The sequence below is a fragment of the Falco punctatus genome (genome assembly GCF_963210335.1).
Source record: "Falco punctatus genome assembly, chromosome: 1".
In the NCBI taxonomy this organism is placed as follows: domain Eukaryota; kingdom Metazoa; phylum Chordata; class Aves; order Falconiformes; family Falconidae; genus Falco; species Falco punctatus.
Genome location: NC_137580.1, coordinates 91,812,425 through 91,833,031, shown reverse-complemented (window position 1 = coordinate 91,833,031; position 20,607 = coordinate 91,812,425). Strand labels below are relative to the sequence as shown.

The 20,607-nt window shown below is 36.5% G+C and overlaps 1 protein-coding gene across 3 annotated transcripts in view; it reads left to right on the top strand.

The window, feature by feature from the left end:
• MED13L (mediator complex subunit 13L) overlaps positions 1-20,607 on the top strand; it is a 202,240-nt gene that overhangs the window by 18,376 nt on the left and 163,257 nt on the right. For 2 of the 3 annotated variants that reach the window (XM_080365613.1, XM_080365612.1), the window contains exon 2: positions 3,740-3,977. The exons of the other annotated variant lie outside the window; for it this stretch is intronic. In XM_080365613.1, coding sequence (XP_080221739.1) covers positions 3,740-3,977 — 238 coding nt within the window. The remainder of the gene's footprint in view (positions 1-3,739; positions 3,978-20,607) is intronic. 3 annotated transcript variants of the gene reach the window in all.

Genomic DNA, 20,607 nt, shown 5'->3' with positions numbered 1-20,607 from the left:
GGTAAGCTGTCAGTGTGCTGATCTGATAGATGTTTTTCGTTCTTTTTGTTTCTCATCTTTAAATTGGTGAACTGATTCCAACCAAACCCATTCACCTAATGTCTGCATGATCACCAGATCTAGTGTCAGACGGGGAGATGGAAATGCGTGGCTGGGGATGAGGGAGAGGCTGCCATTTTGGTAGCAGCCTGTGTTTGCTGCTGATTAAGCATAGATGAAACCGCGTTTAGTTCTTCAGTGCAGTCACCAGAACCATAGGCCATTGGCTGTCTTGTCTGTAAAAACCTTGCTGCAGAATGAGCCCTTCTAAAACTAGTAATGTTTGTTTCTTTAGATAAAGTAATTAAAAAAAAAAACCCTTCATGTGGCTGCAGATGTTTTCCCTATAGTGTGTTAAATACTTTACACAAAATATCTGTAGAGGTGTAGAATATATGTAAGTGTTCCTGGTGCAGTCTTCTCTTGTGTGCTACTTCTGGATTCAGATCTTCTTTGAATTCAGTTTTAATTAACATGAGGACAAAATATAGAAGTTCTGAGGATTAGTATTGATGCTTACCTATTAAAAATTTAAACAGAAACAGACATATCCAAATAAATGCACTGAGTCACATTTCTACAACTTTGACCAGGAAACGGTGTGTGACTTCTCATTTTATGCTGCTACTAAGTTCAAAACCCCTAGTACTTGTCTCTTCCTTTTCTTAAGAGTCACTTTCTGTGCAGGTGGTCACTAGTGATCCTGGTAAGCTCTAGTAGCTCGTTAGTCCTCATAGACTGTAGAATTAGACACTTCAGAAGTTTGTTAGTGTAGAATTAGATTGGATTCGGCTCTGCTGATTTCTCTGTGCTTTTATTGACTATATTTCATCCATAGTATGGATAGGATGTTATGGGTTGATACCTCTGAGCTGCCAGAAGGTTGCAAGAGCTTGCCTGCTGTTTCAAACACCTGATCTCTACTTGTTGCTGCTTTGATCAAGTGAGTGGTGCTGCTGAGTAACCTTTTTTTGATCAGTTGGGGTTTTGGGGGTTTTGTTTTTGTCATCCTCCTATTCAATGTTCCGTGTGACTTGCCATATGTTCCTGGTGCATTATGACATAAACATTTAACGAGGTATTTATTTTCCTAGGTTGCCTATGCTGGTACTAATCTTTGGTGTTTTCTGATTCCTAGTCATATTCATTATATTGTTTTGGAAACTGCACATTCCTTTTCCACGCTATAGATAGAGATCCATGTGGAACAGATGTAGATGTTTTGGAGGAGTATGTGTGAGTACTTTCTTCTAGAATATTATGTAACGTTGAGGTATTCCAGTGCTCTGCAGCACCCTACTGTGAAAAAAAAAATTGTTGTCCTTCCCTTTTGCCTCTTCCTCCCCCAATGCCGTGCCCTCTTGTGCCAGGAACATGGCATATGTGCTCTGCATCTCAGCCAGTCCTGACTATCTTTCTTGATTTGCTTTTCTGTAGTTCCTCAAAACTTTGAATGGAGAATCAGCATTTTTGCCTGGGTGCTAAAGCAATAGTGCTAGCTGTAGAAATCTTCAACAGGGATGATCCAGTACTGTCTGATTTCACCACCGCTGGTGTCCTGCTGACATGATACAGGATGGTAGTATTGCTTCCGCAATGTGCAGCTGAAAGTGGCTGGTGGTTGAGGGGCATGCAAAAAGTAAAAACAATTTCCCTGCTGCTTAGTGTTTTGTTAGGCTTTTATTGGGTTTTTTTGTTTTTTTTCCCCTTCCTTGCAGAGGTCCGCTACTCTATTCCTGTGTGCCTGATGAGGCCTCTTCAGAGGAGAATTAAATAGGCAATCTGGATAATCAGTGTTTGGGGAAATAGCCCTTGAGGCATAGTCACAGGAACTTTATTCATGGGCCAGAAGCCTTCTGTGCTAGGCACTGTACAGGTGGAATGAGGTGAAACTGTTTTAGAAGATATAAGATAAAAGAAATACAAGTGCTTTTTTGCTTGTGGTGTTGGCATGATGAACATCACCTTTAGCTCCTCATAGTGAACTGGCTAGCTCTGGAACAAGTAACAGCCTGCTTCCAGTTTTCCAGAGGTGAGGGAAAGTAAATTTTAGAGTTTAAACTTCTAAATGAGCAAAGTTAGTGAATTTGAAAGGGGAAATCCTTCTGTGAGACATGTAGTATGGGTTTTGGAGGAGTGGTGTAGGCCAGTAGGTTAAATGCCCTTGTGCAGATGATGAAAATAGGAGTATGTGATTTGCAAATGTTTTCTTTTCTTTAGGAGTAAAAAATCACCCTTGTTGGTATTTTTGATATGTACTGTCCAGAGAAAGGAAAGTTTAGATACAGCTAATTTATTACTTTCGCGGGGTGAGCGTTCCTGTAGGTAGTGTTGCCACTGCTGTGTCTTTTCTCCCTGGCAATGACTCTTCTTGTCAAAGGTGTAAGTACTGTATTTGAGTTTTTGCAGTCTGTTCCTGTAGACCAGCTGGATTTTCCTGCAGGACCACTTTAGACCTGAGCACACAGCTATTTTTAAGCAGCAAGGTGGAGATGTGAATACTGTAAATGAAGTAGTGAGGGACTAACAGCAGTGAGAATGTGGTAACATGGGTTAGAAACTAGAGTACAAGCCCACTGTGAACACAGAGTATATACGTACCATGTCTTTATTTGATAATGATGCTCATGCTAGCTAGTCTAAAACTCACACAATATTCCCCCGTGTGTCTTGGGCAGGCTCCCAGAGCCAGTGGAGAGGAGCAACAATCCTAGGAAACTGGGGAAAAAGCAGGAGGGGAAACCAGGCAGCAGGCTGGGGAGGGGAGAGGAAGAGTGTGATCTGTAGGGTAACAGAAGTAGATAAAAAGGTAGCAATCTGGATGTTTCAAAGAAGGGAAACTGAATGTGACAGCTGTGAGTATCTGCTATTAAAGATGAAAAGAAATAAAAAAAACCCATTAGAACGTTTTCTCTGCTGACCTGGTTCTAGCTGCCAACTGTTTCATGGTTTGAGTACTTTGGCAGCTTCTTCTCTGGCAGTTGTTTACTCATACTGCTATGCAGTGGGACACTTGCATTCCTTAAGAATTTTCAACCTGTGTGGAAGAAAATTTTCCCTAAATGTCTGGGTGGCCATTTCACTGTTCTTTTTATTTTTCCTTGATGGTTAATAAGAGAATTCTGTCTGGTCAAGAGACAGTAAATGGCAGCTTTCCTTATTCTGTTCTTGTTCATTTGAGCAAAATAAAAGTAAAAAGCATGTTTGGTAAACCTGTAACATCACAATATGAAACTGTATTTCACCGTTTTCAGCAAGTCATTTATGTCCGGTAGTACTTTCTGTTTGTGACTTTCAAGTGGTCAACATTTGGGCTGACGCTGGACTCACGTGACCACCAAGTATGTAGGGAATGGGCCTTATTCCCTCTCCCTGTTTTTTTTCCTTCTACCTTGTAAGCTTACAATAAGATAACAGTGAGGTTAGAAATGATTGAATCTACTGGAAATGTTTCAAGTTGTGGTGAAAAATCTAAATGCAAGGGTAAGCCAGGTTTATTCAGTACTGTTTCTAAATTTTTTTTCCTTGAGGTCAGAAAAGAGGAAAATATGGTAACAGGAGGAGTTTTTAACTTCAGCTGCTTAGAGCTAAATTCTAGGAATTAAACAATGAAAATGAAACAAACCAATACTGTGAACATAACTAAATTTTGAAATTGTGATTTAATGTCTTTTTTTGCATTCATTTGTTTTCTCCGTAGGCTGAACTCACAGGCATCAAATGGCGTAGGTACAATTTTGAAGGTCATGGGGACTGTGGCCCTATCATTTCAGCCCCAGCACAGGATGATCCAATTCTGCTCAGCTTCATCCGCTGCTTGCAGGCCAATTTGCTTTGTGTGTGGCGCCGTGACGTCAAACCGGATTGTAAGGAACTATGGATATTCTGGTGGGGAGATGAACCAAATCTTGTAGATGTGATACATCGTGAACTGCACAGTAAGTTTCTCTCTTTCATTGTTTCTTGATTTATTTATATTTTTTCCAGTGAAAAAGGATCTTTGTCATTACTTGCTACCATGTGTGATTTTTGTCACAATTTGTGTCTTTAAGACCTAAAGGGAAAGACAAAGCTTGCAAATTTGACTTTTCTGCTGCAAGTGATCTGCATATGATGTGCAAAAAGAAATGCTAAATGAACTTGGGAGACTTGCATCCAACATCATTACTTAGATTTATTTTTTTTTGTGTGACATCTCGGATGCACAGTAAAATTAGAGTAAAATCTAGTTCAAAGGATAATAATAATAAAAATAAATTCTAGCATAAGGTACTAGTTGATGGAATAAAAAACCCGTACTGTAGAGGCGGGTATACTCCATGTCACCACAGCTAAATCTGCAAGGTCAGAACTTGCAATATTGGTCATGGTACAGGATTTGAGCATAAATGGAGGCAAGGTGCAACAAGTGAATGTAATAAAAGAAAGGAAAGGTAGGGCAAAGGTGGTAACGATAAAGTTCAAGTGATTGTAAGTTTTATGCAATTGGATTGTCCTTAGTGTCTCCAGAATGTGTAGCCTTAAAATGATAGAAGGAAACTAACTTTACCTGTCGTGATCCCTTTTGGGTTTGACTCTATCCACTATATATTAATTTCTTTTCAATGGTGTATAGTTGTTGTGAGTAAACCTAGTTTGTCTGAAAACATTGACTTTTAAATGATGCCTTATTAGACTGCATGAGTTTTACCTCTATTTTACCACTTGGTGTCTTGAATGAAAATAACTGAAGTTCACCAATCCTGGCGTAATAATAGTAATTAAAAAAAACCAACCCAAACCAATAATCAGGATCAGTTCCTCGTTTTTTTCAATAAATTTTCATCCTGGTAAGCCTTTAGACTTTCTCATTACTTGGTGATAAAACTTGTATGCTAGTTCAAATATATCGAATATTGTATTTGTCCAGTGTGCTTTAGGTGTCCTTTATCCCCCTGCCTCTACCCCACACTGTGTTGGTCCTGGGTTATGGTATGTTTGCTTTCTTACTCATTACCCTGTTCTAACCACCTATCTTCAGACTGTAACAAACCTCATACATTCATGAATACCAGATTGTTTATTTGGTAATAATAGCTTGTGAAATCACAGATATGAAACACTCTGTGTATCTTCAGGCGTATTTCATGCAGGTAGTTATGTGATCATGTATAATTAAATAGATTGCTCAGAAGTGCTGCACCGAGCCATTCCACTGACATTAATTTTTTATGAGGCACCTGTTTTGAATGAAGGCATGGGTAATATTTCTACTTACCCAGCAAATCTTTAATAATATATGCTTTTCTTTTTGTGAAATACAGTTTATTTAATATTTCAAATGCAGTATATGGGACTTAAGTGTCTTTTTATTTGAGGGGAGTTGCAGGTGATAGCTTCTGTTTCTGTTGTAAATTGATGTAGCTTGTTTATGTCTGACATCTTGGTTACAACAATATAATGCTACTTCCAGTGATTGGAAGTATGGTGAAGCATTTAAATGTATGAATAGCTGAATCTGCTTGAGTATAGTATGGGACAGAGTATAGCAAATGGAGAATAGCATAACTTTGAGACCTTTTTTTGCCTGGTCCAAAATTTTATGAAGCATCTGGGATGAAGCCTTCAGTACAGCGACTTTTTAGTACAATGAAGTCTGAAAATTGTCTGCAAGAGCACTGTTTTTTAAATGTCAACAGCAACAGTATAATTCCAGTAAAAACAGTCTCAGTGTAGTATGTTTCACAACACAAAAGATACAAGAAGATATATCTATGCTGGTACAATAGCACTGTCATTGAGTGATGCTTATTTGCAGTGCTGTCTCTAAGTGGAAAATCTCAGAGGAAAAGGTTGTACAGAGGGATGTGAAGAAGTGCGAAGCTGAGGTTGGAGATGGACAAAGCACTGCCTAACTCATTTAGGGGAATAAAATACGTGATAATTAAAAGATGAAATACGCCCCTGTTGTCAGGACCCTACAAGAATTTGGGAATTATCTCCTTTTCTGCTTCCTTCCACTGCAGGTTTTGGTATTCTTTGTAGTGTGTGTGAATCATATAATGATAGGTTACTACTTCTATATTAAAAGCACATTGAAACCCTCAAAGTGACTTATCAGATAATAGTTCAAAGTGATGTAAATTGTAAAAGTGTTATAAATTTTACTGCTGATAGGGCTGTCTTGCTCTCTTCAGTAGTATTCTAGAGTTCAAACATCAGTATTGACAAAATACTGAACATCAAATTCTGCTGGAATGAGTGAGGCATTTATGTACATTGATTCCTTGAAATATGATGAAGGACACTGTGTTCAATGTTTCATGCAAGTAGCAAGGCAGAAGAAGAAGAAACAAGGTTATTTTGCTTTTTATTGTATAAGCAGACCACAGTACTGAAATATTTGATAGTTGAAGTTGGTTTCTTGAGTTTACATGCCCTTGATGATATCAAGGACTTTGCATGTTGGGTACAAACAGAAAATAGGTAAGTTACTGAAGCACAGTCATTGACTTGCCTGACAGCTGAGCCACTATAGCATGCTGTTTGTTTTGGTATAACCTAGTCATTAAATAAACCGCTTAAAATCTTTTTTGTACAGGTTGGATTTTCACTGTGGTCAGTAACTTACAGCTCCATGACCAGAGCTTTGGTTTTGTGATTGTACTTGGACATTTAGGAGCACACCTCCCAGAAATGGGGTGCTACAAATCCAAGTGAAAGACTAGGGTATATCCAAAACATTTTCAGGTTTACAAATCCTGTCTTTTGAGATGTATGAACTTTAGGAAATAATGGCTTTTAGTAAGATCATTAATTCTTACCAAGTAGTATGAAGTTGCTCACAATGTTTTGAATTTCTCTTTTGCTGCCTAGGACTTGTGCTTTAAATGTGAACTTTTTATTAGGGTAATAAAAATTCAGTGGCAACTTCTAAATTTAAGGCTTTATCTCTTATTCATTCAAGTCTCAATTAGAACTATTGATCTTTTTGAGTAACAGAGTCACTCAAATAATATTGTGTGACATTTAGTACTTCTGTTAAACAAATGGGAAGTACAGACTGAGACTTTTCTACAAACTGTGTGGGTTGCCTTATCTTTATAACATTCAAGATAGATGCTTTTGGAAGCAGCAATCTGCCTTTAATAAAAGCATTTTAAATAGTCATAGGGAAAACAACTTAGTAGTTCTAAACAGCAGGTACTAGGAACAGTTGTTTAGCTATTAGCTTTCCAAAACTGTGTAGATAATTAAATGCTGTCATGGGAGATTAAGTAAAAACAATTATTTGCAGAACAGCTATAGATCAGTTAAGTAGTTAGATTAGCTAGACAGCTGTGAATTTCATAGGTGTGTCTCTTGCACATACTCTTACATCTCTTTTTCCTGCCAGCCGCAGCTGTTGTGTTCTGTGTTTTATTATGATTTAATTTAAAATGAAGAAAGATGCAAGATCGTTATTCTGTCCCAATTGAAAAAGCTAATTGGTATGGGGTCACTGAATGGCAGAAAAAAATTGGGTGTATTTTTTAAGAAGTTAGGAGTGTTTTAGTTTGTGGAAGCTCTGTTTTCTCAGAGATAAATGCTATTTAACGATACTACTACCTGAAGAGGTTTGACAAGTGTTACAGCTGCTGTACCTTTTCCCATAATTTTTTTTTTGTTTGTATTTTGGGTTTTCTTTTAAATCATGCAGAAGAAAAGGAATAGAGACGAGGTAGTATCTTACTGTTGGCAGTTTTTTTGGACAGGGAAGTTGTAGTTTTGCAAGCTGTAGTGATGTCATTTGCATTTGGTGACCAAATGCCATCTGGAGCACCACAGAGAATTTATACTTGATTCTTGTGGATGTTTTTTTTTCCTATTCTCTGACCCACCTGCCTTGTACCATCTGCATTCCACATAGATTATAAGCAGGTCATATCTGTTCCTTAGTTGCCTTCTCTGCTTTTCCAAAGAAAACTTGTCTGACAGTTTTGTCTATAAACTTGTAATCTGCATATTGAGTTTATGGATATATTCAGCTTTGTTGCATCTGTGGTACAAAATACTTGACTTGTCAGGAATAATGCAGGGATTATGATGTGTAGCACTACTGAGAAAATAGTTTTGGTGACTGTAAACATGACCCTGGAGGTGGACTCTGGAGACTGTCAGAAGGTTAGACAGTATCTTGAAAATAAGTAAGTTCCTGGTATTTGATATAAGGATGCAGTTTCATTTAAAGAACTAGAAACTTAATGGCTTGTTTGCTTCTAATCGCTGATTCTGGTAGGCGTTTGGGGTTGCCATTGTGTCTTCCTCTGAACAAGACAACCTAATATGAGGAACTTAGGGCATCAGTAAGAACCCCCAGACACACGTCTGTACCCTCCAGCCATTACTGCTGGCCTCAGCAATGCATAGCACAGAAGTAAAAACCCCATATTGTGACAGGTGCTTCATCATATAGTTTCAAAATAGAAGCCTAACAGTACAGAGCTTCTTGAGAGAAAATAAACACAATTTTAGCACTTTGCTACTCTTGGGACAATCATCCTTGAAGTGCTGGTAAAGTTGCAGTTAACTCTTGACTCACTCTCACTTAAAATTAACTTAAAGATATTTTCCTCTCAAATCAGATTAACAGTTATTTCTGTGCAACTTTTTTGTTGCAAGGGGAAAGACTTTTGGAGGAAAGTTACTTTTTTTCTGTGGGCTGAATTCTTTTGAGCCAAACCCTTTGTTTTTTATGTATTGTCTGGTATATTGCACTTGATCCATTGAGTTGCTGGAGCTGCTTCCCCCCGGAAAAGATACTAATAAACTTTGTACTACATGGCATGTAGAACATTAGAGTTTTATTGGAAACTCTTACGAAGAGTGGATTATCTTGAATTAATAAGGTAAATTGTTACTGCTCATGATATTCACAGCTTGGGAAGTTTAAAAATGTAGTTAAAACTTGATCTGTGACAGGAGAACATGGACCTTCAGTTCATTCCTGTTTATAAATTCTTGGCATATCAGGCTGATGTGGTTGTAATCCCCATGCGCTGATAAAAGTTGAGGAAAAAATGTTAGCTGTAAGAAGGACCTTTTGTAAATCCACTTTAGACCATATAGTTGTAGCCCAGACTTAATTTCTGCTATTGTTTCTTTACCTGAATGGTTAGATTTTCACCTATGTGAAAACAGAGCATGCCAGGTATGTTTTCAAGGATTTTTCCCGAGAAGAATAACTTGCCAGAGCTCAGTTTAGGTGTTTTTATTACAGCTAGGTAGGGCTCTTGATACTCACTGACAAACTTCCAGATTTCAAAGTTTATTTTACAAGTTAAGTCTCTACATTAAGTAAATGTTCAATCTATAAATGTTAGCTAGATGGTGTTTTTCAGTATTTGTTAGGGATGTAAAGAAAAATAATGGAAAACTTGAATTTTGGAAAAAAAAAGACATATTTTTTTCCCCCCCTGCTAATATAAAAGAAGATAAAGGAGTGAGAAGTCTCCTTTACTTCCCATTTCATTTTAAAATAGTCTGTTTAAGGTTCTTTCAAGGTACTCTGTTTGGTTTACTGTAGTTGTAAGGAGTTGGGGAGATAAAAAAAAATGTGTAGTGAGTTATGTTAATTATTGAATGAGAAAACATTCCTGTCTGTCAAAACAAATACTTTAAACATGTGAAGCAATGCATAAAATCAAGAATAAGTACCCCTTCCTGTGAAATGGGTATACAAATTAATAGTATTGCTTTTAATGAAAGTGCTGTTAAATCTTTCATTCTATTATAAGATTATGGAAGTGGGAAAGAAGGGAGTGTTTTGCTGCTGAAATTGCATTATGGCTGGCTTTGATACTCTCTTGAAATTACCAAAAGGTTATCTCCATGTTTCCTTCTTTGATAGGCTTAGTTGAAGGGTGTACAAGCATGGAATGTGTATTACAACAATTTGTTTTATGTGCTCTAGATAACTACATAAAACCCATAACTATTGTTATGCTCAGTATTATTTAGAATGAGGCCAGCTAATGTATGGAAAAGCAGTTTACAAAAAAGGAATAAAAGGAATGAATCTCAGAGGAGCTGAAATGGAAGCATTTTTGAAGGCTTTCAGTTTTAAAAAGAAGCTACAAATATCAAGCAGCTGAGTACCACTTATTAATAATTTGAAGTGAAATCTGAAAATGGTTAATTGCTGGTTCTTGAGTTAAGAGTGGAATTAGAAAGTAGGTTCATACGACGGAAGACTTTATTGGAATATTAAGTTACTGAAAAGTCTTTTTCTGGGTTGATTACTTTTAATAAGATAAGTAATTTCCATTTTCTTAATTGTCTAGCATAGATTATTTTCAGAGACGTGAAAACCAAGTTAAACTTTTACATTCTTTTGGAAAAGAGATAGGATTTAGAAGTGAATTCATACTTTCTCAGCTTGCAGAATTGTTCTATGACCCTTATATTTGACACTGTTAATTGGTGTCCAGTGATTGCCAGTTGAAGTTCAGCTTAGACAAAATAAACTTTTTCTTTTAAGGAGGCATATTAAATGAGGTTATTATGCCATCATTTGGGATTAAGGAATTGCTTCATGGGAAAATGCCAACTCCTTTTATACACATGAAGTTGACAAGAGCCTTATTGTGTCCAGGCAAGATGTCTTCATTTTATTTTGTTTTCTTTTTAAAATAAGTATTTTTTCTAACACCCCAACTTCTTCCTTCTTTTTACTTTAAAATTGGTTTATGGTTATAGGCAACAAGGGTATGAGTAGGTTACAAAAAAAAGCAATCAAATCTGAGTTTCCCATTTAGAAATCAGATTGCACTTACCTTAAATCTTTTCTTCAGTGTTTTTTTGTCTCAACATTAACAATGAACCTCAGTGTTCAGAGTAGTATCAAATCAATATATATGGCATGTATGAACTCATCAATTTTAGTCAGTGGTGTGCCTTCCTAACATACGGCATTTCCCCCCTTTTTACAATCTGCAATATCTAAGTCTAAAGGTAACAGAAAAAATATGAAATCTAACTAAGGGTCATATGTATATGCTTTCTATTTTATTTTTTTATCTCTCAAAAGTTAACAGTAAAACCTCCAAATTCCCAAATATGAAAAAGATTTAAAATGTTATTTGCAACAAATTACCTTCTGAAAACAGTTTGAGGGGAAGACACTGATGGAAGATGAAGCCAAGAAATTCTCTACTGAATATCATAATTTTTTCTTGTTAATCTTCCTGCTTTCAAAATACACGCTTAGTTCAGTTGGAATAGTTGAAATGTTGAGTAATTAGTCTTTAAGTTTTATTGGCCACACAATAGTTATTGTGTTTCTGTTGTGTTTTTGTGGAAAAATGAATTGCCGTTCATTGTGAAACATTAAGAGCTACATTCTGTAGTGACCATTTAATGATTCTTTTGCAGAACTGTTTCGGTAAGACTGGACTTCATAGCAAACCATATACATTTAAGGGCAGAATAGTATTGGTCCTGCAAAAATGGTGCACAGAAAGTGCTGGAAATCTGAAACAAGATTATAATAGCTCAGAATCCTTTTCAAATAAAAGCTAGAGTGAGGTTTTACTAATGAATGGGAGAGAACTGTTGTATAAAGTGTGCTTGGAATTAACTAGAGTGTTGAGACCAAACTGAAGTCCAACTTTTGAATGTAAATAAAATTGATGTGTTACCACAGGCAACTCAGTGAACCACGTAATTAGTTTTTTTCCATGAAAAGTGAGACATTATACTGCAGCTGCAGCAAAGCAGTAGGTAAAGGATTTATATTCTAGTTATATGAAAATTAAACAATCATTAAAAGACTGTATTTTTAAAAGTGCTGCTTGAGGGGGGGGAGGAGAAGGAAAAAATCCAATCAGTAGAATTTATTTTTCAGCAGTGTGTTGGGCAATGTCATCCACCGTAGTTGATGTGTTTTGCTTCAGGGTATTTTTATTTTTTTTTCCAGTGAAATGAACTCACTTAACTGTGTGAAGTAAATCTAAGTTAGCTTGAAGTGAAATCTGCATTAATAGAGCTCATTACTGATGTTTGTATTTTCATGTACTGAGTAATCCTAAGAACACAGGACAAGCTTTACTGGTAAATTTCATCTTTTTAAAATAGATTAAATGCCATCTTTAAAAAAATATAATTAAAACAGTTTTGCGTACAATTGCATTTTGGTAATTCCATTTTCAGAATAATAATAATCTTAGTGACAAACACGTGCTACTGGATTGCAAATGGAAAACATAGAAACATACGTCTTGTGAAGTTAACCCATAGTATCTTTAGAAAGGTATGTTTTCTATTACATGAGTTAATTTCTTTATTTTAATGTTCCTATTAAAGGTTATAAATCTTGATAAAAAATTCTTGTACCCCAGTTGTGAGAGTAGTTCCATTTTAAGTGGACTTAATTATACATATGCACAAGGACTTGACAGTAATCTGTATTACATGTTCATTGGATACCTAGAAACATGTATATATGGGAATTTTAAGGTTTGATATATGGTTCAGTGTGTCAGTGATCAGCCATGAAATTTGAGCATCACTGTGGTACACTGAGAATGAAGGCTTTGAAACATGAAGTCTGTTTCCTAATGTTTATTTGAAACTACAGGGCATGCTTAAGTTGTAATATGTAATTTCCAAAACAGTATGCTGTAAATATGCAAACAAGCGAACAAAAATATTCTTGTAGAGGAGGAGCAAATGCAAAACAAATGAGCTGTAGTACATGGAATAGCTTAAGAATGCGACTGAATTCTTATCTTTGCTCTTTGCACATGGGAATTGTGGGTTTCAATAGGAAAAGGGTGGAGTTTTGCTGTTAGTTATATATTAGTTCCTTTTTGTAAAAAACCAAACAACTCTGTATCACTCGCATAATAACAACTAGAACTTAGACTTCCAGTGAAAGTGTTAAATTGATTTTTTTCAATACTGAATTTTTAAGTAGTTTGAAGGAAAAGTGTATGCTAGAGGAAAGGCATGCTACTGAAATACTTTTACATTCTTGTTGACCTAAACCATGCTTCAAACTTTTTCATTTTCAGCTAAGCAGTGTAAGCATAATGTGCAACAAAGCTACCTGTGCTCAGATATCGTAAAATTGACTATTGTGTTCCCTTTAGTCATTCAAGTGCACTTCAGTTACCTTAGTATTCTCTTAGTTCAGGTACAGGCTGGTGTGAGACAGGTCACTGTTTCTGCTTCTGTGACAACTGGTGACAAGGTGTGGAGCATCACAGCCCTTGGCTTGCTTTCTTTGCTTCTGCCTTTTACCATCCGTAATTTTGATTTGGAATGAGACCACTGCTACTTCTGTTCTCTGGCACCATTCAACTTGGGTGTACCCCCTTAATGGCCCGCTGCTACAGGGCTGAAGTACCTGCCTCAGCATGAAAACCCAGTGGTCTGAAAATAGTTATTCTTGCTAAAAGACCTTTACCGTCCTTATTTCTGTTCTTTAATAATACAGTATGTGCCAGTAACTTCACAAAAACATGGGCATTTTTTGCTTTGGAATAGGCAGTGAGCCAAAGGAGTCAAACAGAAATGTTGGGGGGGGGGTTTGGGTTGTTTTTTTTGGTTTTTTTTTTGTAATAAATTGATGGGTGGAGAGTAACAAATAACAAGGCAAAGTTGGCACCTGAAACTTCTGGACAAATGTAAATGTGAAGTTCCTATATTAAGGAGTGTATATTGATAAACTTGGTGTCAGAAGGGAGAATAGAGGGTGACAGGTATGGCAGTTTGTAAGCAGGAATGCAGGAAGTAACTCTTTCAAGAAACCATTTTTCTTTTATAGTTAACTGGTTTCATGACATTCTAGTTGCTCTGTCTTTCTGAAACATAAGTAATATCATTTTTACAGTCAAGGGAAACTCCAGATCACAGGTGATGAAGGTATTGTACAGTGGTTTTTGTTGGTTTGTTTGTGTGGGGTTTTTTTTTAAGTTGAATGGCTTTAAGAATTCAATGCGTATTCTTTAATGCTCTCTAAAGAGGTGGGAAGTATGAACATCATTATTTTGTCTGCAGGAGAGTTTACATTCCTATGTATTTATGGTTTTGGAAAGTTAGTTAACCACTTGGGGCATGGAAGTTAAATCTCTCGGCCCCTTCTGAGTTCTAGTAAAATTTGTGCTGTGCAATATTTTGCAACATATGTCAACCAAATTGAATGGCATCTGTTCTCTAAGGCAAATGAGGGGGAAATGTGTGGGTTTTTTTCTCTCCCCTGTAATTTTTTTTTTGCCTCATGTATGAAAAGGATGCCATTTCTGATATTGTGATGGCAATAAGCAGTGTGATTATAGAGCAAGTATGGCTTCTGTGTTTGATCTTCTCTGCTCTGGTTAAGCAATGGATATGGTATTGGATTATGTTGGGTTGTGATGGAATGATGAAAGGCTTCACTGAAAATCCTGCTCTTTCCAGTGATTCCTGAATGTGCCTGGGAATTCTGCCACTTTAAAAGGCTGCTTATCAAGAGAAATATGTGTTTCTGACACAAGTTTTACAGGTTTGCTTTAGCGTGCAACTGGCTTATTGAAAGATAATATTTTATTTTTGTTTTTTTTCTAGCCTTACATTTTGAGTAACTTAGAACTCAAGGAGTCTATTGATGTCTTTGGCAGCCCTCAGTTGGTAGTCCAATTCTGATTTTCTTTGAAGAATGAAGTAAAAAATTTCATTGCTCCAACATAGTAAGAGCAATTATGAAAGCAAGATTTATTGTCGTTGCAAAAGAAATAGATGCAGCTAATATAACACCTGGAAGGTAAAGGTGGTGATTCTTTCCTTGTTTGTTTCAGTAAGGTGAAAGAATATATATGCTGTAACTTCTTAGCTGCTCATGTGAAGTTACCTCCTTTTCATGGTAAAAATCACTTCAGAACAAATAAAAAAAAATGCAAGAGACTGATACAATTCTGCCTGCTGGAAAAGGAAGCGTTCTTCGTTCAATTTTAAGCCTGACAAGCCATTTAAACCTTTGTGCTGTTTCACCTTTGTGCTGTGTGTTGTGTTGAACATCACCATAAAGCTTCATGTGGGAAACCGCATCTCTTTATGTAGATAGCAGTATATTGAACTATTGTGTTGTATATGCAGAAGCTGTATATTTGGGGGTGAATTGTTACGATTCAGCAATATGAGAAAGGATTGAGATAAATGAAGTGCTGGGATATTTAATAGGACACACTAAAAATGCAAAGTGGTAGCTGGAATTGATGTCAATGCTGTTGCTGCTGCTTCTCTGCTGGCTTGTTGGTGCTTCCAGCTGAAGTAAGGTCCTCTGATCCTCTGTCTTAGAGTCCATGCAAACTCGGAGCTAGAGTTTATACCCAGAAGAGTTACACAGTTCAAATGGAGGAGTTCCCACTCATCTGTTCCCTTTCCCACTCTTTGGGAAGTAATTTGTTCGGGAGCTAATAAGCAGATGAATTAAAGCTGGGAATAATAAACAGCAATGTGTTTCAGGGATCTCTCTAGAGAGACATTGTACTTGGAGAAGCTATCCATTGAAATGTTTAACTTCTAGGCACATATCTGCTCTCCCAGATGTATGTAGAATTACTGCTCAGTCATCCTCTCCCCGCCTTTTTCTTAAACTAAACCAGATTGTAGGTTGCATTATTTTTTTATTATTTTTTCCCTTCCCATCTTCCACACCTTAAACCTGTGGTTTACAGGAAGAAAAATGTTTTCCTTGCAAGATTGTTACTGCTTAGTTTCGAAAGAAGTAGACTATGGTACTCAAATTACTAACGCCTCCTTTTCTGCTATATGAGTTCCTGCCTGGCCTTGTCCTGAAGGTTTCTCAGTAAGCCCACAAAATAAAATTGGGGAGCAAACATTACACATAAGCACTTCTCATTGTTACTTCCATGTCCTGTTCTAGACAGGTGTCAAAACTTTGTGCTGACATGCTCCACTTTTACTATGGCTGATCCTGTGTTACAGCAATTTCTCAAATTTAAGTGCTCAGATTATTGTGTGCTAACAATCTAACCAAAAGATCATAAGTTATAGATAAATTAAATATACGTATATATGTATAAAGAAAACCAATTACTGTCTTTGAGGAAGTAACTTGAATGGGAATCTACATGAGTTTAGTTTTCACCTCTCTGTGGTTTTACAGTTATTTTCCATTTTTATTTATTTATGCCCAAGTAATAAACTTGCCAGCAAACCTGTGTTATATATCCTGTAGGAAGGACGTTTGTTTTTTCTTTCCCTCATTAGTGATTGAGTACAGTTTACATTTTGTCTGTTAACATAATGCACTGAATAGGAGGAGTTAAAAATAAGTTTCTGAACTCAAAACTGGCCAAAATACAAAATCTGTAGGAGGGCCATAGTAGATAAATTAAAAGCAGAAAGCCAAACACAAGTTACCACTTGCTATCTCTGTAGGCCTCCTGCTTACGTTCCCGTGTCCTCGCCAAATTTTGGAAGAAGCAACTGACTTTTTAGTATTTTCATCTGAGTTTAATTGCTTAGCTAATTGACATGTAATCACTTGACTGAAAAAGTAGAGACCTTGGATTACTCATACATTGGAAAATCTATGGTAGCTATTCATTATTAAAGATACCATTTTATATAGCTGAATGGTATATACAACAAACATGATGCTGATTTAGCTGAAATAACAGAGGGATGTGGAAGGAGCTGCACACTGATAAGGCTGCATGATTCATTATTATGTTAGTTCAGAATCTTTCATTGCTCAAACTGCTGAGCTCTGTAGTTTTGTACTGTCATTTGTCTTTGTTTTAATGGGATTAAGTAATTATGTGTGCATTTTCTTTCAACTAACTAGCCTAGTAAAAGCATGCAAAACTGAATAGCCTATAAATTGTCAGCTCTTCTGTTCTAGAAAAGGTGCTTTGATTGCACTGCAGTTTTTAAATCTTGCTGCATATATTTAGATGACCTACTGAGGTGAGTAAGACTATAGTTTATGTAACTAATGGGCTCAGGGTCTCCCCTTGGGAATGTGGCATGGGGAAAGCAGCTCTCAGCCTACAGTACTGGAATTTTGAGAGCAGCATTTTATAGCAGAAATAACAGATATGTAACCTAAGGCAGTGACTCTTCAGCTGTTCTTTCAGAGAGTGGAATAATTCGTCATTGGAACAAATAATATTTGGTATTGACATGTGTGCTTTTGGCTGCATTGGTAGTAGTTTCAAATACAAATTTTGCTGCTTCTTTGCAAAATCCCTGCAACTGTTAAGACTTCCACTACTTTTTTTGTTAGCTTGATATCAGTCGGATTTTTTAAAGTATTAACTGCTAATCATGTATGATGTCATATCAAGAGGAGAGCATTTGTATTTAATGAAATTGTCAGGTGTTTGGTATGTGATATCATTAGCCCACCTAATTCTTCTTGTAAGATTCATACTTTACGGTATGTTTATACTTCAATTTTATCTTTACTATTAATTCAAATTATGTCTTGTTTTGAGAGTTTATGTAATCACTTTAATGAAGTGGTTGTGTTTGCTTGATGCTTCTTGTTTATTTTAAATATTGGCCTGGGGAACTAAAGATTTTAATGCATTAAAAATGATAACTAGTAGTAACTATGCAATATTCCTCTGTAAATTCATTTTTAAATGATCTCCATATAATAAGATTTTTGTACTATTATACTGTCTCATAATTTCATGCTAGAACAAACTTCTGTTAATTTGCATTAGTGCTAGTCCATATGTGCCAGAGCTATAGTTTTTCATTCCTCTTCTGGCTTGAAGTTATTTTGTCAGCAGATCCATTTTTTTTCTTGCCTGGAGTTTTGCATATTACGCTTGACAATGCAATTTCTGAATTTTGTAGAGTTGTGATTCCGTAATCCCAGGCAGCCATTTAAATTAACCTGTTATGATGAATAATGAATGACTATTCCAAAAATTACTTTTCTTGTTGCCTGTGCAGTTAGTCAGGAGGCTTTCTGTGATTGTATCAGTGTTGTGCATATTAAGCAGTCTTGGCTTAAGAACAGTAACTCGCAGGACCCATGATAGAAATGGACAACTCTCGCAACACCTGTCTTTAGAGATCTGTGGAGGAAAATAAACCAGTTTAGGCCACCTTGTTTGCTTGGTTTACAAGTGGGAGTTGTTTTTATCCTGGTGTTTCCTAATGGAGTCGATGAAATTCTACCTGAATGTTGAATCTCTCATATAAGTTGTAGCTCTCATCTGGCTGTTTACAGTGATTTGTAAACTCTTCAGTAGGTTGCTGTAAGACTAGATTATACTAGTGGCTACTTTTGCTTTGGGATTTTTAGCTGATGACCTGACTGTAACCAGGAACTCAAAGGTACCTTAGCCAAGCCAAGGTGCCTGCTTTTGCATTTAGCATTTACTCCCTGGCCACTCTATCTTAAGTTTCCTCAGCACTTTAACTCATTAAATTATCCAGGATGTGTATGGAGGATGTGAGACTGAGGAGGAAGGAGTTGGTCCATGATTGTATTGTGCTATGATAAACAAGTAAGCAATGCAAATGATAAATGATTAAGTTAAGGTGAATTGATAAGCAAGCAAGCCTTGTCTTTCTGTGTTCTGGTAGCAGGGGAAAATGGGGAAAAGGAGGAGAGGTGTTGTAGAATTGTTTAAAAATAGCACATAACTAATGTCCTTTTTTTATTGTTGCTCACACTACTTCCAGCTAAGTCTTCATGCTAATCCTCATGTGATTAAGAATGCTGGATAATGACACAACAACCTCTGCAAAGTAATGCTTGAGGAAGATAATCCCGCTGTGTGCATTTGATGCCACATCTGGGATGAGATTATAAAATAAAACTAAAAAAAAAAAAAACCAAGCCTGCTTGAACTGTAACTTTTTGAAAGCCTTTAAATATATAGAGCTTGCAGAAAATTGATGGAGGTAAGTTATCCTGTATAAATGTATTAGAAAAGAATACAGAGTGCACTCAGAGTACAAAGACTCAAGTTTTATTTGCCATGGTTGTTGTCAATATGTAGCAAAACACTCAGTAAGTATTGTCTCAGTCTGTCACTGTAGCATGTTGAGCATTTGCAGTTGTAAATCACTATCATATATCAGAAATATGGAATTTTGCAACCAAAGAAAAACATACAGAAACTTTGGAGTCACAAAACTTTGCCGCCTACCATAACTTTGGTTGTAGCTTCTGTTCAGTGTTGCAGCTGACCAGTGTATAAAGGCAGTTTTCAGAAATATATGTACTGTGAAAACGTAGCTATGTTTATGTAATGATAGTTTATTTAATGGAAGCTTTGCAAAGAATTTGACTGCCCTGTGCAGTGTCCAAGTCAAGAGGGTGAGACACAGCAGAAGTGCTAGGGCACAGTCATCTTAAACAGAAATTACATTATCAGATTTCTGTTAAAGTAAATTCAGAGGTGATATCTATGTTAGTAAGTAATTCTGTGGAATAAAAGCAGTTCAGTAGATTAAAGCAGTGGGGTTAAAGGTTCTGTAGTCCACACTATATGAAATTGGGGAGTTTGTTTCAGCTGGACCAGAAGCCCTCAGCATGCATGGCATTAAATTAGTTTAAACAATGAACCTTCAGTTCAGACCCTTTTGGGGTTGATGGCATATCTCAGCATGTATGGGCAACGGTTCTCTGCTTCCTTGCTGCCAAAACGAATCTGTTTTGCATATACCAGAACTTGCAGAGTGGTAAGATAATAGGTGATCAGAGTTGCCCAGTATTTATGCTTCCTAAATGCTGCTGTGATAATGTGGTCTGCCTACAGTGGGTGTATTGCATGGGTGGCATTAGTTCTTGGTGGCTTTTTCCCTCAAGAGACACCATTTGTTGTGACAATGTGTATTTGTCGCATACATTGATCTGAGTGTGTAAGAGATTTGTTGCATCTTGGACTTTGTGTGCACATAAGGCAAGTCTGTTCAACATGTGTACAATAAACCTGATGAATCCAGGATGCATTGAATTGATTGTGTGTTACTTTGCTGGTCTGCTGCAGGGTTGGCTTATGGTGGTCATTTGTGTAGACTGCCAAATGCCTGGAAATTACACACAAATGTTGAAAGTCCTCATGTTTCAGGCACGGTTTCTCGGCATGAGGAGAGAATGCAGCCACTGAAGCTGTGTGGATTGTTAGTGTGGATGTATATTTCCTTTGTGATGCCAAACGTGTTTTTTTCTACTCTGAACTTTAGTATTGTGCTTGTATGTGAGGGAATGCCTGTGTTCCTGGCCCTTTCATTAAACTACCCATCTCTTCTAAAGTTGCTGAATATTTAAACATTTCATCAGTATTTACTGTGTATAAAAAGAATATGCGCCACTACAGAATTAGAATGTAAAAGGGCTTTTGCATGTTATCTAGTCAGTTGAAAAAGAGTTGGGAAAAGACAAGAAGCCTTTACTACTGACTCTTGGATTTCTCTTTAATTTAGTCTTGCAAGTAATGTGGTAATGGTTAGTTTCTTGTTGTTTTGAATTAAAACTAAAACATCAGATTATGTGATTTACATAGTTTAAATTATTTTGCTATTATTTCATTTACATTAGTCTTTCCTTGTATTTTTGTTAGGCAAATTAATTTT